Source organism: Biomphalaria glabrata, chromosome 3, assembly GCF_947242115.1.
Source record: "Biomphalaria glabrata chromosome 3, xgBioGlab47.1, whole genome shotgun sequence".
NCBI lineage: Eukaryota > Metazoa > Mollusca > Gastropoda > Planorbidae > Biomphalaria > Biomphalaria glabrata.
The window spans coordinates 24452167-24466331 of NC_074713.1; the positions used below are offsets into that span (position 1 = coordinate 24452167).

At 38.7% G+C, this 14165-nt stretch overlaps 1 protein-coding gene across 3 annotated transcripts in view; it reads left to right on the forward strand.

Annotated features, from left to right (window-relative positions):
• Window positions 1-14165, forward strand: part of LOC106053697 (putative uncharacterized protein DDB_G0277255) — a 160887-nt gene that overhangs the window by 133114 nt on the left and 13608 nt on the right. For all 3 annotated transcript variants that reach the window (XM_056024125.1, XM_056024126.1, XM_056024124.1), the window contains exon 5: window positions 1936-2043. In XM_056024125.1, coding sequence (XP_055880100.1) covers window positions 1936-2043 — 108 coding nt within the window. The remainder of the gene's footprint in view (window positions 1-1935; window positions 2044-14165) is intronic.

Sequence of the window (14165 nt, forward strand, 5' to 3'; positions counted from 1 at the left end):
TGTTTATTTTAAGATGAAGTGAAATGTATCTCAATTAAATACAAAAGTCTAGTTCCCGCTCGTTTCCTAAAAAAAATAATTAAAAAATAGAGAGATGTGAGCTTTTTTTTTTTGCCTCTAAAGTTCATAATAAATCACTCCATTCTGTCTGTCTCTCTTTTTGTCAGTTTTTCTCCCATTTCCCATTCTGGGATCAAATTTAATTTTCGCACTATATTATTCAATCAATTAAAAAAAAAGCAATTGGTCAATTGGTTAATTTTGTTTTATATAAAAAAGGGTGTTAAGCCTTGCTGTATTAAGTATTGCCATGATTTTGCGGTTCTTCCTTTTAGATAATTTTAAATAATATTTTAGGAACGTTCAGATATTACGTAACGCCCCCCCCCCCTTATAAAGCTCCTCCCTTTGAAACAAATCTTTACAAAACTCAATTACACCCCCCCCACCCCCAAGAAAGTAACATAAAAGGAAAATTCAACTTTTAGAAACAACTTACCTATTCATTCTTTATAACTAGGATTACATTTATCATTCTACTAAGTATAGTATCTTTCAAAAATGATGGGGCAAGTTTCGAATTCTTTCGCGCTTCGATGACGTAATCTTGACGTATTTCTTCCCCAATACTGTACAAACACTTTGGGCGACCACCGGAAAACCCCCGGGTTAAAAAACAACAACAACAAGGTTACAAAGACAGTTTGTGTGGTAACACAAACTCAAAATCGGCCCCCGAAGTGGTCAACCCAGGCAGAAAAAAAGGCATAATTATGCTTGCATAATGGATTTAAAAAAATTTTATTTTTCGCTTTCAGAAAAGAAAAAGTAGCCGTTGCATCAGAACTTTGAATGATCTAAAATATCACGATGTCCGATTTTCATTTTCTCTTCTAGTTTCTGAGATCTAAACCAGACGGACAGACAGGCCACAGAAAACTAAAATCGTCTTTTCCCCTTTCGGTGGCCGCTAAAAATAGGCGTAATTTTTTCCATTAATATTTTTTGTAGTCCTTCCGTAAAAGTCGGATCCTCGAAAATCAAGCTTACATCATAAAGTGCTAGTTTTTGTGTGTGTGTGTGTGTGTGTGTGTGTGTGTGTGTGTGTGTGTGTGTGTGTGTGTGTGTGTGTGTGTGTGTGTGTGTGTGTGTGTGTGTGTGTGTGTGTGTGTGTGTGTGTGTGTGTGTGTGTGTGTGTGTGTGTGTGTGTGTGTGTGTGTGTGTGTGTGTGTGTTTGTGTGTGTGTGTGTTTGTGTGTGTGTGTGTGTGTGTGTGTGTGTGTGTGTGTGTGTGTGTGTGTGTGTGTGTGTGTGTGTGTGAGAGAGAGAGAGAGAGAGAGAGAGAGAGAGAGAGAGAGAGAGAGAGAGAGAGAGAGAGAGAGAGAGAGAGAGAGAGAGAAAGAGAGCGTGTGCGTGTGCATGTGCCGTGCGTATGATGTGTCTGAATGGTGTTAGTATTTGCATCTATATTGTTATTATAATTTTTATGTTGAGGCGGACTAATTGTAGTCAAACTGAATGCCCGTCTGCTTGGACCAATTAAATAATCTTATCTTATATTAGTCTATTTATAAACCGCTGTTAACGAATATAATGTAGGTTTAACCTCCCGGTGCTATAGCATAACAAACACAAACACGAGAATTTAAATGACACAAACTGATCTTAAAAGTAGTGTTATTTCATTTGAATATGTTTTTAAATTTTTATTACGTAGTAAATCTTCAGATCCCCCCCTCCCCCTTGTAACAGATTGTAAAAAGTTATATACCCCCCCTCCCCCACACCGCCTTAGGGCTGTTACGTCATATCGGAACGTTGCCTGTTAATAGTTTTCTGGTTGACACATAGATTCGCAGTTGGAATAATCGGATGTCCGCTGTTCGTACCTTGAAATGAAACTGATCTTATCTCTGTGTATCTGTCCTGCTTCCAGCCACGACCAGACGAGGTGCAGAAGAGAGACAGAAGGAGAGAACAGAACAGAAGAGCGGCCCAAAAGTTCCGAAAAAAAAAGAAAGAGAGGGGAGAGCATCTGATGGAGGTAAGAAACAATTATCTCCCCCAACCACTTTTTTTTTCCTTTTATTTAATTCCATTTATTTTATTTTACTTTTTTTTTTTCTTTTCTCGTTTCTTTTTTTTTTTTTTTTTTTAAATCTCTTTCTTTAAACTTTTGAACTTTGAACTGCCGTCATTGCATTTAAAACATTACACAGAAAAATTTCTTATATTTAAAAAAAAACTGCAATATGTATTATAGACATACTGACAATCCAGTGCTCTATTTTTTAGCGACGGTACGCACAATTAGTTAAAAAAAGGCAATACAGTTTTTTTTGCTATTAAGTGACTAAATCGTCCCCATTAGGAAGCATCTGAACCATACTTGGCACTAGCCAATAATAAAAATTCCCTACCAAGTATATCATTGGATTGACACATTGTAACAATTCCTTCATCTTGGCTGCAGCTTCTTTTATAGAAAAATGAAATATCATAATTTCAAGAAATCTCAATGGCCAATTATTTACTTTCCAATTCTACAAAATTTACAAAAATTGCATGTGAGATTTCAATAATATTGTATGTCTGAAGAATGTCCTTTGTTAAACAGTGACTATTGTTAGGCATCCTGATCTTACGGTGCTAGCTACAAATTCAACAGATTCGATTAAAACATGTTTTTAAAAAATCAAATCATTGTTCATGTACCTACATGCAGCTGGTATACCTAACGGGTGTCACCCGGTGCGGACTGAACCCACCTAGTGACGCCACTGCATGTAACACATTTTAAGAACCACTGTCATAGACGACCATCAGCTTCAAACAGTAGGAATGGATTTAAAAAAAAACTGTTCTTTATATATTTCTTATTCACGTGACCAAAGAGAAACCCGGGGGTTGGTGGAGGGCGCTAAGAAGACGTGACTACGCCTCGCCACTTGCCAATGGTTTGCACAAAGCACAACCGTACACACGAAAAATGGTCAGTGAACAGAATTCCGTCAAAGTCCCCACGTGTACAGGGACTTGCTGTCAACTCTAATCCTTAACCACCATCCATAATCCTGTCATCTATGTGCACTCATTTATTCCATTGAAATCTGCCCACCAAATCGCGTCTCAAAACTTGACAGAAAGCTTTTTTTTTTCTCTCTCTCTCTCTCTTTGTCTAGCGTCACTTAAAGATGAAAGAACACGGGAACGCAATGAGAGCGAAAGAGAAAAAAAAAAGAAATATAAATCTACTATCTTGGGGGGTTTGAAACATTTTCTCTTCAGATAAGCGAATAATTAATTGTTTCGTGAAACTTCTCTACCCATGATGCACGTGTTCCTAAATTTAAGTTGACGTCACAGTTTCTTGCTTGCTCGAGTTTCAAGAGGCGGATACCACAGGGGGTGGAGTCGGAAATGGAATCAGTGAGGTGTACATTTAAACCACACTGTGTTATCTTTAAACAAGGAACAGCATTGATATATTTTTTTAAAGCTACTAAGGGCAAGTAACTCATTAACAGTTATCTACATCGATGAAAAAAAAATGAAGTCTTTGTAGACAAAATTATATATGTATTATTTTTAGCCCCTTTTTTTTTCCTGCAATATTTGTTCTAACATCAAAAGAAGAGAAATCACCTGTTGTAGGATTCTAGGTGAAGTCTGGGAGATTTCACACAGGGCGTTTCAGCTAGATCGCGTGAGATTGTTCGTCACGTGTCATAGCGTATCAGAGTCTATGTCTTCCCGTAGGTTTGGGAAGCTGGTCAAAGGGGAGGGGGTGGTGGTGGGGAGAGTATAAAAGAAGTGACATCAAAGAGTTTTTAGGCGCTTGGGAATCAATTAGTATCAGGTTTACTTTGTCATGAATTGAAGTCGTCGGGACAGTAGCGTAGTCCAACGGAATAATAAATAGGAAGGTTTTGAACCCTTGATGTCTGCTGTAGTTGGAAGGTGTAAATAATTATAATTATTTGTAATCTTCATTATCCATACGGAAAATTTTGTCTTATAATGTGTGCATTACACAACACAAAACATTTTGACTATTTAAAACGAAATTATAAGTTGACACAAGTTCCACTCCAACAGTACATGTCAAATGTTTATATCAGACAGTGGAATTATGTATAATGATTTTACTTCCACAGAATTAAGGACATTTGCTTCTCTCGAACAGGTGTCCTAATTATTGTTTGTTTGTTACCAGTGACCCTACTAGCAGCATTTAAGATTTTGTGAAGTTTATTTTTATTACAAAGCTTATATCAACTCATTATGTCTGTCTGTCTGATAAAAAGTTTAAACATATTATTTCTTCCACCCCATTTTGGAATCCAATCAAAACTTTGCACAATTCTTCATTGGCATAGACTTGCCTTAGACAATACATACAGTTAGTATAGATCTAGATTTAGAACTAGATATAGAATCTTGAGATAGAATCTACTATATCTACTATATCTAGACTAGAACTCGTATGAATTTACACATTCAATCTTAAAATTACTAGACCTAGGCCAATGTTATAATCATGAATAGTAGGCCTTTTATTACCGGGTAAAGGTGTACTATGATTATACTATGCTGTTCGTATCCGATTCATTTCTTAATGTGATACTACTGTTTACATAATAAATAAATCTGCACCCATAAGCTGTCAGAAAATAAGTTATTGCCTTAATAATTAAAATTTTGTTCAAATTATTAATACATTTATAATATATGTATTATAAATATATCTAGATCTGGGCGCTATTTAGTCTTATTTAGTCTGTCAAATAAAGACCCTATAATGAGGATTTGTCAAAACTACGCGCTATAAAAGTAGTTTGTTTTTTTTTTAACTTTCAACTAAAACGAAGTTCGTATTAAAATTATTTTTTAAACCAACATTTGAATCAGTATTCTATTCCATGAGTAAGTTAATAAATGGAAAATCTATTTTTTAATGATCCATTGATTCTTTTTCCATTGTGACCTTAGATGCTAATTTTTTGTACCAATGCGCGAATCTATGAATGAAGCTTGATTTATTAACGAAGAAGTCTGTGACCTTTTTAAAAGAACTACCTTGGCTGAAGTTTTTCATTAAAAAGTGGTGTATTGTTTTGAAAAATAGGCTTGCATAGATAATTTTAAAAATTGGATGGTTCACTTTCGGAAAAGAAAAAAGTAGCCGTTGCATCAGAACTTTGAATGATCTAAAATATCATGGTGTCATATTTTCATTTTCTCTTCTAGTTTCTGAGGTCTAAACGGAACGGACGGACGGACGGACTGACAGGCCACACAAAACTGATAGCGTCTTTCCCCTTTCGGGGCCGCTAAAAATGAATCAAGAAAAAAAAACAACAATTAGTCAATTAATTATTGGTAATTTAGATTGCCATACTAGGCAGTGACAATGAAACTTAAAATACTACAGATATGAGCGTGGTTCAAGATTGCCAAGACCTTTACGTTAACACTAAAGGAGGCAACAAGCACCAGCTAAAGGCTATTCACCCCCCTAACACCTCCCGGCATTTACATGGGCATGTAATGTGGGTAAAACAACTTCTAGAACATTAAAAAAAAATTATTGTAATTTTTTTTAGATAAGATACGAATGTATTATTTTCTAAATAAACCGGAAGAGAACAGTGTCTTCAGATTTATAATATAAAGTTCCCCTATTAGATTTTGCGATCTATAGGGCAGATGATATAAAGGTCATCTGTTTCTGCGGCATACGGTTAACGAAGGAGTGTCCAGCACAACGACAAACTTCCTTTTCCCCAGCTAATGTCAGGTACCCATTAGAGTTAAGGGAACTACGGTGCACCCTAAAAATCCCAAAATTCTAAATTCCAGTCATATCCAGGATTCGAACCCGAGCTCCCTCGTTTCGGAAGCCAAGTGCTTTACCACGTAGTCACCACGCCCAATTCAGGTGTATTTAATACTAGATAAAAGCTCAACTGAAGTCACTATGTTATATATTAGATAAAAGCTCAACTGAAGTCACTGTGTTATAGTGACATAATATAATCCTGCCATTACATTTTTGTAAGGTAATGATTTATGTTAGTAAAATAATGATTCATGCTAGTAAAGTAATGATTCTTTTTAGTCAAGTAACGATTCATGCTAGTAAAATAATGATTCATGCTAGTAAAGTAATGATTCATGTGAACTGTTTGATGCGATGTAAAATAGTTGAGTAGGTTCCGCCTTTCCATCTACACTTCTACTGCTAGACTGATGTCCCATTGTGCTTGTCATCTCTGGCTACGCCGCTGCTTTGCCACTAACAATGTTTCACATGTTCTTGCTTCCCAGCCTGAACCTCCCGCTGGAACGGCGAGGGTTGGGCTCAAACCCTAGACCATCAAGACCACAGTCTAGAGTGTATACCAGACGACAAGACAGCCATCCAACTTTCAACACTTTTACCCCACACAAAAAAAAAAAAAACATTCGTTAAAAGTATAAACATATGAAACGTATTCGTCCAGACTGTAGATCTAGAAATCTAGGGCATTCTAGGTCTTTAGGTCACTTGTATTTGCTAGGCCTTTAGGTCACTTTTATTTGTTTGACTTTGATCCCGGACACACATAACTATAAACGTATTTGTCTCGGAGTAAGTATTCTGCCCCGTTCAACAATGTACACTCTTTCTGAATCAAGTCTGATGCTTCACACTAGTATTTTAATCTTCTAACGCTATTGGTCTGTCCGTGAGTCCGTCAGGGGGCTGATAACCGGATGAAACACTGCCCAGAATTCGTTTTTGTTTTAAATTCATAGTATGTTCCCTTGAATCTCCAAACCACCCATACGTAGCATGAGTTAAAATTTGAACCGCGGAGAATCTGTCCCTCCCTTTCATTACAATCCCCCCTCCCTCTCTTTTTGTTCAAACCATCACGCCATTGGTGTTTAAGTCTGTCGGACCATCTCGGCCGACCACTAGAATGAGACAATGGTCCTCTCTTTTGTTCTGGGAAATCCTTCATTTCCCCTCTCCCAAGTGTTACCATTCCACGCCCCAGCATCCTCTGAGCATTGTTTGGTACTAAAGACAGATGAACTTTTTTTTTGTTTAGTCCTTGTGGTACTAGTGGGCGGAGCTAAAGAAGGCTAGTCGCTCAGACGTGGAATCTAAACTCAAATTTCCCATGCCGGTTTTTAAAAGGCATGAAGCTGACGTTGTATGCCGAATCGGTTTGCCTCGGATTTGTTAGGTCTTAGACCTGGGACAAATATAGGAACAAAAAACATTTTTTATTTTGTTTGAAAAGACAATTCCTCTTTAGTACTTCGGACCTTTGTCAAAGCGGTTATTTTGTTCCTTATAACTAGTGAATGACAGATTTTATTTTTTTAAAAAGTTTTCCTTTAGCTATACTTAAACAGTCCCATTGTAGGAAAATCGTCAAAGCCGTTTTCTAGACCCGTGCCCAGGTTTCAAGTTCAGCCCATGTTTTGCCAATGAAGAATTTGTAAGCTGAATAGAGGAGTTGTAAAAAGTGGGACTGTTGACAAGACTTGGTTCAGTTGGTAATTAAGTTGACCACAAACTCAAAGTGGATAATTATAATAATAATAATGATGTAATTCATAGAGCGCTGTTAACAAACAAAATGTAGGCCCAAGGCGCTGGGATAACATTACAAACATAAACACGAGAGCTAACATGACAAACTAATCTTTTAAAAAGTTTTGAACAGATAGGTCTTAACGTTCTTCTTGAATGTAGTGAAGCAAATTGTCTGTATGAGATCAATGAGGAGTGAGTTCCAAACCTTCTCGTGTACTGAAAAAGCCCGCTGACCGTAGCTTTTGAGAGAGAAACGTGGCATCGCTAGAAGCGTTGAGTCCATGGAGCGCAGTGTTCTCTGAGGGACATATGAAGTGATCAGATCACTAAGGTACCAGGGCAATTATTTATTTCTTTATTGAAGAAACACTGATCACAAAGTGTGGCCACCCTGAAGTCAATACATGATAACAGAAGCATCAGAAAGAGTAGCCTTCTTAAACAAGTTATATTAATTATTATCTTTTTTTTAGTACAGACCCACAAACTATGATCATCTATAAGCGATGTTGCTTTATAACTCCAGTAACTTACTGACAGGTTGTAGTAGAAAGAAATTATTGTTTCACTTTGATGTCGTCACACTTTGTTTGATGTTAGCGTTCACTATTTCGTGAGTTGGAGAGACTCATACAGGGGGCAAGATTGTTTGATGTTATCGTTCACTATTTCGTGAGTTGGAGAGACTCATACATGGGGCAAGATTGTTTGATGTTATCGTTCACTATTTCGTGAGTTGGAGAGACTCTTACATGGGGCAAGATTGTTTGATGTTATCGTTCACTATTTCGTGAGAGACTCATACATGGGGCAAGATTGTTTGATGTTATCGTTCACTATTTCGTGAGAGACTCATACATGGGGCAAGATTGTTTGATGTTATCGTTCACTATTTCGTGAGTTGGAGAGACTCATACAGGGGGCAAGATTGTTTGATGTTATCGTTCACTATTTCGTGAGTTGGAGAGACTCATACATGGGGCAAGATTGTTTGATGTTATCGTTCACTATTTCGTGAGTTGGAGAGACTCATACAGGGGGCAAGATTGTTTGATGTTATCGTTCACTATTTCGTGAGTTGGAGAGACTCATACAGGGGGCAAGATTGTTTGATGTTAGCGTTCACTATTTCGTGAGTTGGAGAGACTCATACATGGGGCAAGATTGTTTGATGTTATCGTTCACTATTTCGTGAGAGACTCATACATGGGGCAAGATTGTTTGATGTTATCGTTCACTATTTCGTGAGTTGGAGAGACTCATACATGGGGCAAGATTGTTTGATGTTATCGTTCACTATTTCGTGAGAGACTCATACATGGGGCAAGATTGTTTGATGTTATCGTTCACTATTTCGTGAGAGACTCATACAGGGGGCAAGATTGTTTGATGTTATCGTTCACTATTTCGTGAGTTGGAGAGACTCATACATGGGGCAAGATTGTTTGATGTTAGCGTTCACTATTTCGTGAGTTGGAGAGACTCATACATGGGGCAAGATTGTTTGATGTTATCGTTCACTATTTCGTGAGAGACTCATACATGGGGCAAGATTGTTTGATGTTATCGTTCACTATTTCGTGAGTTGGAGAGACTCATACATGGGGCAAGATTGTTTGATGTTATCGTTCACTATTTCGTGAGTTGGAGAGACTCATACAGGGGGCAAGATTGTTTGATGTTATCGTTCACTATTTCGTGAGTTGGAGAGACTCATACATGGGGCAAGATTGTTTGATGTTAGCGTTCACTATTTCGTGAGTTGGAGAGACTCATACATGGGGCAAGATTGTTTGATGTTATCGTTCACTATTTCGTGAGTTGGAGAGACTCATACATGGGGCAAGATTGTTTGATGTTAGCGTTCACTATTTCGTGAGTTGGAGAGACTCATACATGGGGCAAGATTGTTTGATGTTATCGTTCACTATTTCGTGAGTTGGAGATACTCATACATGGGGCAAGATTGTTTGATGTTATCGTTCACTATTTCGTGAGTTGGAGAGACTCATACATGGGGCAAGATTGTTTGATGTTATCGTTCACTATTTCGTGAGTTGGAGAGACTCATACATGGGGCAAGATTGTTTGATGTTAGCGTTCACTATTTCGTGAGTTGGAGAGACTCATACATGGGGCAAGATTGTTTGATGTTATCGTTCACTATTTCGTGAGTTGGAGAGACTCATACATGGGGCAAGATTGTTTGATGTTATCGTTCACTATTTCGTGAGTTGGAGAGACTCATACATGGGGCAAGATTGTTTGATGTTATCGTTCACTATTTCGTGAGAGACTCATACAGGGGGCAAGATTGTTTGATGTTATCGTTCACTATTTCGTGAGAGACTCATACATGGGGCAAGATTGTTTGATGTTATCGTTCACTATTTCGTGAGTTGGAGAGACTCATACATGGGGCAAGATTGTTTGATGTTATCGTTCACTATTTCGTGAGTTGGAGAGACTCATACATGGGGCAAGATTGTTTGATGTTATCGTTCACTATTTCGTGAGTTGGAGAGACTCATACATGGGGCAAGATTGTTTGATGTTAGCGTTCACTATTTCGTGAGTTGGAGATACTCATACATGGGGCAAGATTGTTTGATGTTATCGTTCACTATTTCGTGAGTTGGAGAGACTCATACATGGGGCAAGATTGTTTGATGTTATCGTTCACTATTTCGTGAGAGACTCATACAGGGGGCAAGATTGTTTGATGTTATCGTTCACTATTTCGTGAGAGACTCATACATGGGGCAAGATTGTTTGATGTTATCGTTCACTATTTCGTGAGTTGGAGAGACTCATACATGGGGCAAGATTGTTTGATGTTATCGTTCACTATTTCGTGAGTTGGAGAGACTCATACATGGGGCAAGATTGTTTGATGTTATCGTTCACTATTTCGTGAGTTGGAGAGACTCATACATGGGGCAAGATTGTTTGATGTTATCGTTCACTATTTCGTGAGTTGGAGAGACTCATACATGGGGCAAGATTGTTTGATGTTAGCGTTCACTATTTCGTGAGTTGGAGAGACTCATACATGGGGCAAGATTGTTTGATGTTAGCGTTCACTATTTCGTGAGTTGGAGAGACTCATACATGGGGCAAGATTGTTTGATGTTATCGTTCACTATTTCGTGAGTTGGAGAGACTCATACATGGGGCAAGATTGTTTGATGTTATCGTTCACTATTTCGTGAGAGACTCATACAGGGGGCAAGATTGTTTGATGTTATCGTTCACTATTTCGTGAGAGACTCATACATGGGGCAAGATTGTTTGATGTTATCGTTCACTATTTCGTGAGTTGGAGATACTCATACAGGGGGCAAGATTGTTTGATGTTATCGTTCACTATTTCGTGAGTTGGAGATACTCATACAGGGGGCAAGATTGTTTGATGTTATCGTTCACTATTTCGTGAGTTGGAGATACTCATACAGGGGGCAAGATTGTTTGATGTTATCGTTCACTATTTCGTGAGTTGGAGATACTCATACATGGGGCAAGATTGTTTGATGTTATCGTTCACTATTTCGTGAGTTGGAGAGACTCATACAGGGGGCAAGATTGTTTGATGTTATCGTTCACTATTTCGTGAGTTGGAGAGACTCATACAGGGGGCAAGATTGTTTGATGTTATCGTTCACTATTTCGTGAGAGACTCATACAGGGGGCAAGATTGTTTGATGTTATCGTTCACTATTTCGTGAGTTGGAGAGACTCATACATGGGGCAAGATTGTTTGATGTTATCGTTCACTATTTCGTGAGTTGGAGATACTCATACATGGGGCAAGATTGTTTGATGTTATCGTTCACTATTTCGTGAGTTGGAGATACTCATACATGGGGCAAGATTGTTTGATGTTATCGTTCACTATTTCGTGAGAGACTCATACAGGGGGCAAGATTGTTTGATGTTATCGTTCACTATTTCGTGAGAGACTCATACATGGGGCAAGATTGTTTGATGTTATCGTTCACTATTTCGTGAGAGACTCATACATGGGGCAAGATTGTTTGATGTTATCGTTCACTATTTCGTGAGTTGGAGATACTCATACATGGGGCAAGATTGTTTGATGTTATCGTTCACTATTTCGTGAGTTGGAGAGACTCATACATGGGGCAAGATTGTTTGATGTTATCGTTCACTATTTCGTGAGTTGGAGAGACTCATACATGGGGCAAGATTGTTTGATGTTATCGTTCACTATTTCGTGAGTTGGAGAGACTCATACATGGGGCAAGATTGTTTGATGTTATCGTTCACTATTTCGTGAGAGACTCATACATGGGGCAAGATTGTTTGATGTTATCGTTCACTATTTCGTGAGTTGGAGAGACTCATACATGGGGCAAGATTGTTTGATGTTATCGTTCACTATTTCGTGAGTTGGAGAGACTCATACATGGGGCAAGATTGTTTGATGTTATCGTTCACTATTTCGTGAGAGACTCATACAGGGGGCAAGATTGTTTGATGTTATCGTTCACTATTTCGTGAGAGACTCATACAGGGGGCAAGATTTTTTTTTTGTGTGTGTGTGGTGTATCCGGTGTGCAGACTACGGAGCCATTGATAAGCAACGTATTTGTTTCCCCGCGTAAGTCCAAAGAAAACATGTCTCTAGAAATTGTGAATAGTTGACATCAAGCGCAAGTCGATGGGGGTGCTGGGATAGGGAAGGGGGAGTTGAGAAAAAGAAGGGTGGTTGGGAGTTGTTCTAAGGTCTGTATGCCATGGACCACTAAGTCTCGCCTCTGTTGACAATGGTTGGGAGTTGTTCTAAGGTCTGTATGCCATGGACCACTAAGTCTCGCCTCTGTTGACAATGGCGTGAACATAAAAATAGACACTGAGCATGATGTCTATCCCCCCCCCTTTTTTTTTTCTGCCTCAGAGTTTGAGAAACTGTTCCCGTAGACGTTAATGTGATGTTCTAGTCTTAGTGGGGGTCTGTCTGAGGCGTGAGTCGTGTTTACTCAGCAGTGTTACTTACCATGGGGTACTTAAATAAAACTTTTAAATAAACTTTTGTTTATAATTAAACTTTTAGTTTCCTGATTCTCTCAAATACAGTGAATAGATTTAAGCACATCCCATTCAGATTTACAGACCAACTGCAGACGTCCTCAGAGACCGAAAAAAAAAGATAAATCAGTGTTTGCTATCTAGCAGATCTGAATGAACTAGACCAGCGGTTCTCAACCTTTTATGCTCGGCGACCCCTTTTTACAATCCCCAACTCTGCGGCGACCCCCCCCCCCCCACACACACACACACATACAGCAATAGAAGAATGGACAATAACAAACCATATTTTCAATGGTCTTAGGCGACCCCGGGCAAATCGTCAATCGACCCCCAAGGGGGTCGCGACCCACAGGTTGAGAACCCCTGGACTAGACAGACTAGGCTAGGATTCAAACTGGATACGTTCGGGTCAACAGCCAGGAATTTCAAAACTATCGTAATACTAAGTTCAATTAAAACATTTGGCTTGTTCATTGTTGATGTTTTGGAGATGTGTCTTAGTGGCATAAATCACTTGGCTACCAAACAAGGGGGCTCTAGTGTGTATCTCGATGTAGACCAAGAAAGTTGTCATAAGAATTTGACTCAAACTGAATTGTGTTTGCTAAGATTGTATCCAGGCGTAGCGAGCACGCTGTAGCAGGAAACATTCGTTTTACAAAAGGGTCAAACGCAACTGAAAAAAAAACATTTGATACTAGCAGACAATTCCTTTTCAATAGAAAACGAAAGTATATTTTACTATATTACATTCTACAAACGATTTGAAATTTAAATTCAAGTCTCAGATTTCTAACAGTAGAAAATCAAATTCTAACCTAAACATTTTCGGATCGGTCTTTTTTTTTTTGTTTAGCGCATTATGAGAAAGACGGTGGCAAAGTCTTCTCTATCAGGTCTTCACAAGGGCGTCCAATAACAGACAGGGGCAAAGTCTGTTCTATCAGGTCTTCACATGGGTGCCCAATAACGAGTGTTAGGTAACTATGTAAGTTTTCTAAAGTTATAATATACCTAACCGTAATATCAGCCTAGGGAGTGGAGACATCTGACCTTTCAAATATCTTAATCTTAGGGGTCCTGAACATTCCTAGCGAGATTGTTGCCTTTCTCTTGGGCGCAGGTACTGCTTCAGACATGCTCAGTTGACACTGAGACAACGATGACTTTTTTGTTTTCCGCTGTAGAAACTTGACCTGGCAATGCCAGACAAGGAAAATAAATGCATTTGTACAATAGTAATGCAATGATGAATACTTTTCGAGACCTACTCTATGACACCGTCGATATGACTCATTGTGACTCATTGCCTGGCGTCACCCCTGAGCCCTGACTAATCAGCACATGACTCTGGCTCCATATGTTCGTAATATTTACTTTGTTAATTTTTGTTTGAAACTCCACACCAGCCGCGGATAGAGAGAATGGACACCAAAAGAAATGGGACATTCTGGGCATAACAGAACTCATTAAATGCCGTAGACATTTTTTTTTCTGGAACTTTCTTCCTCTCGCTCGGG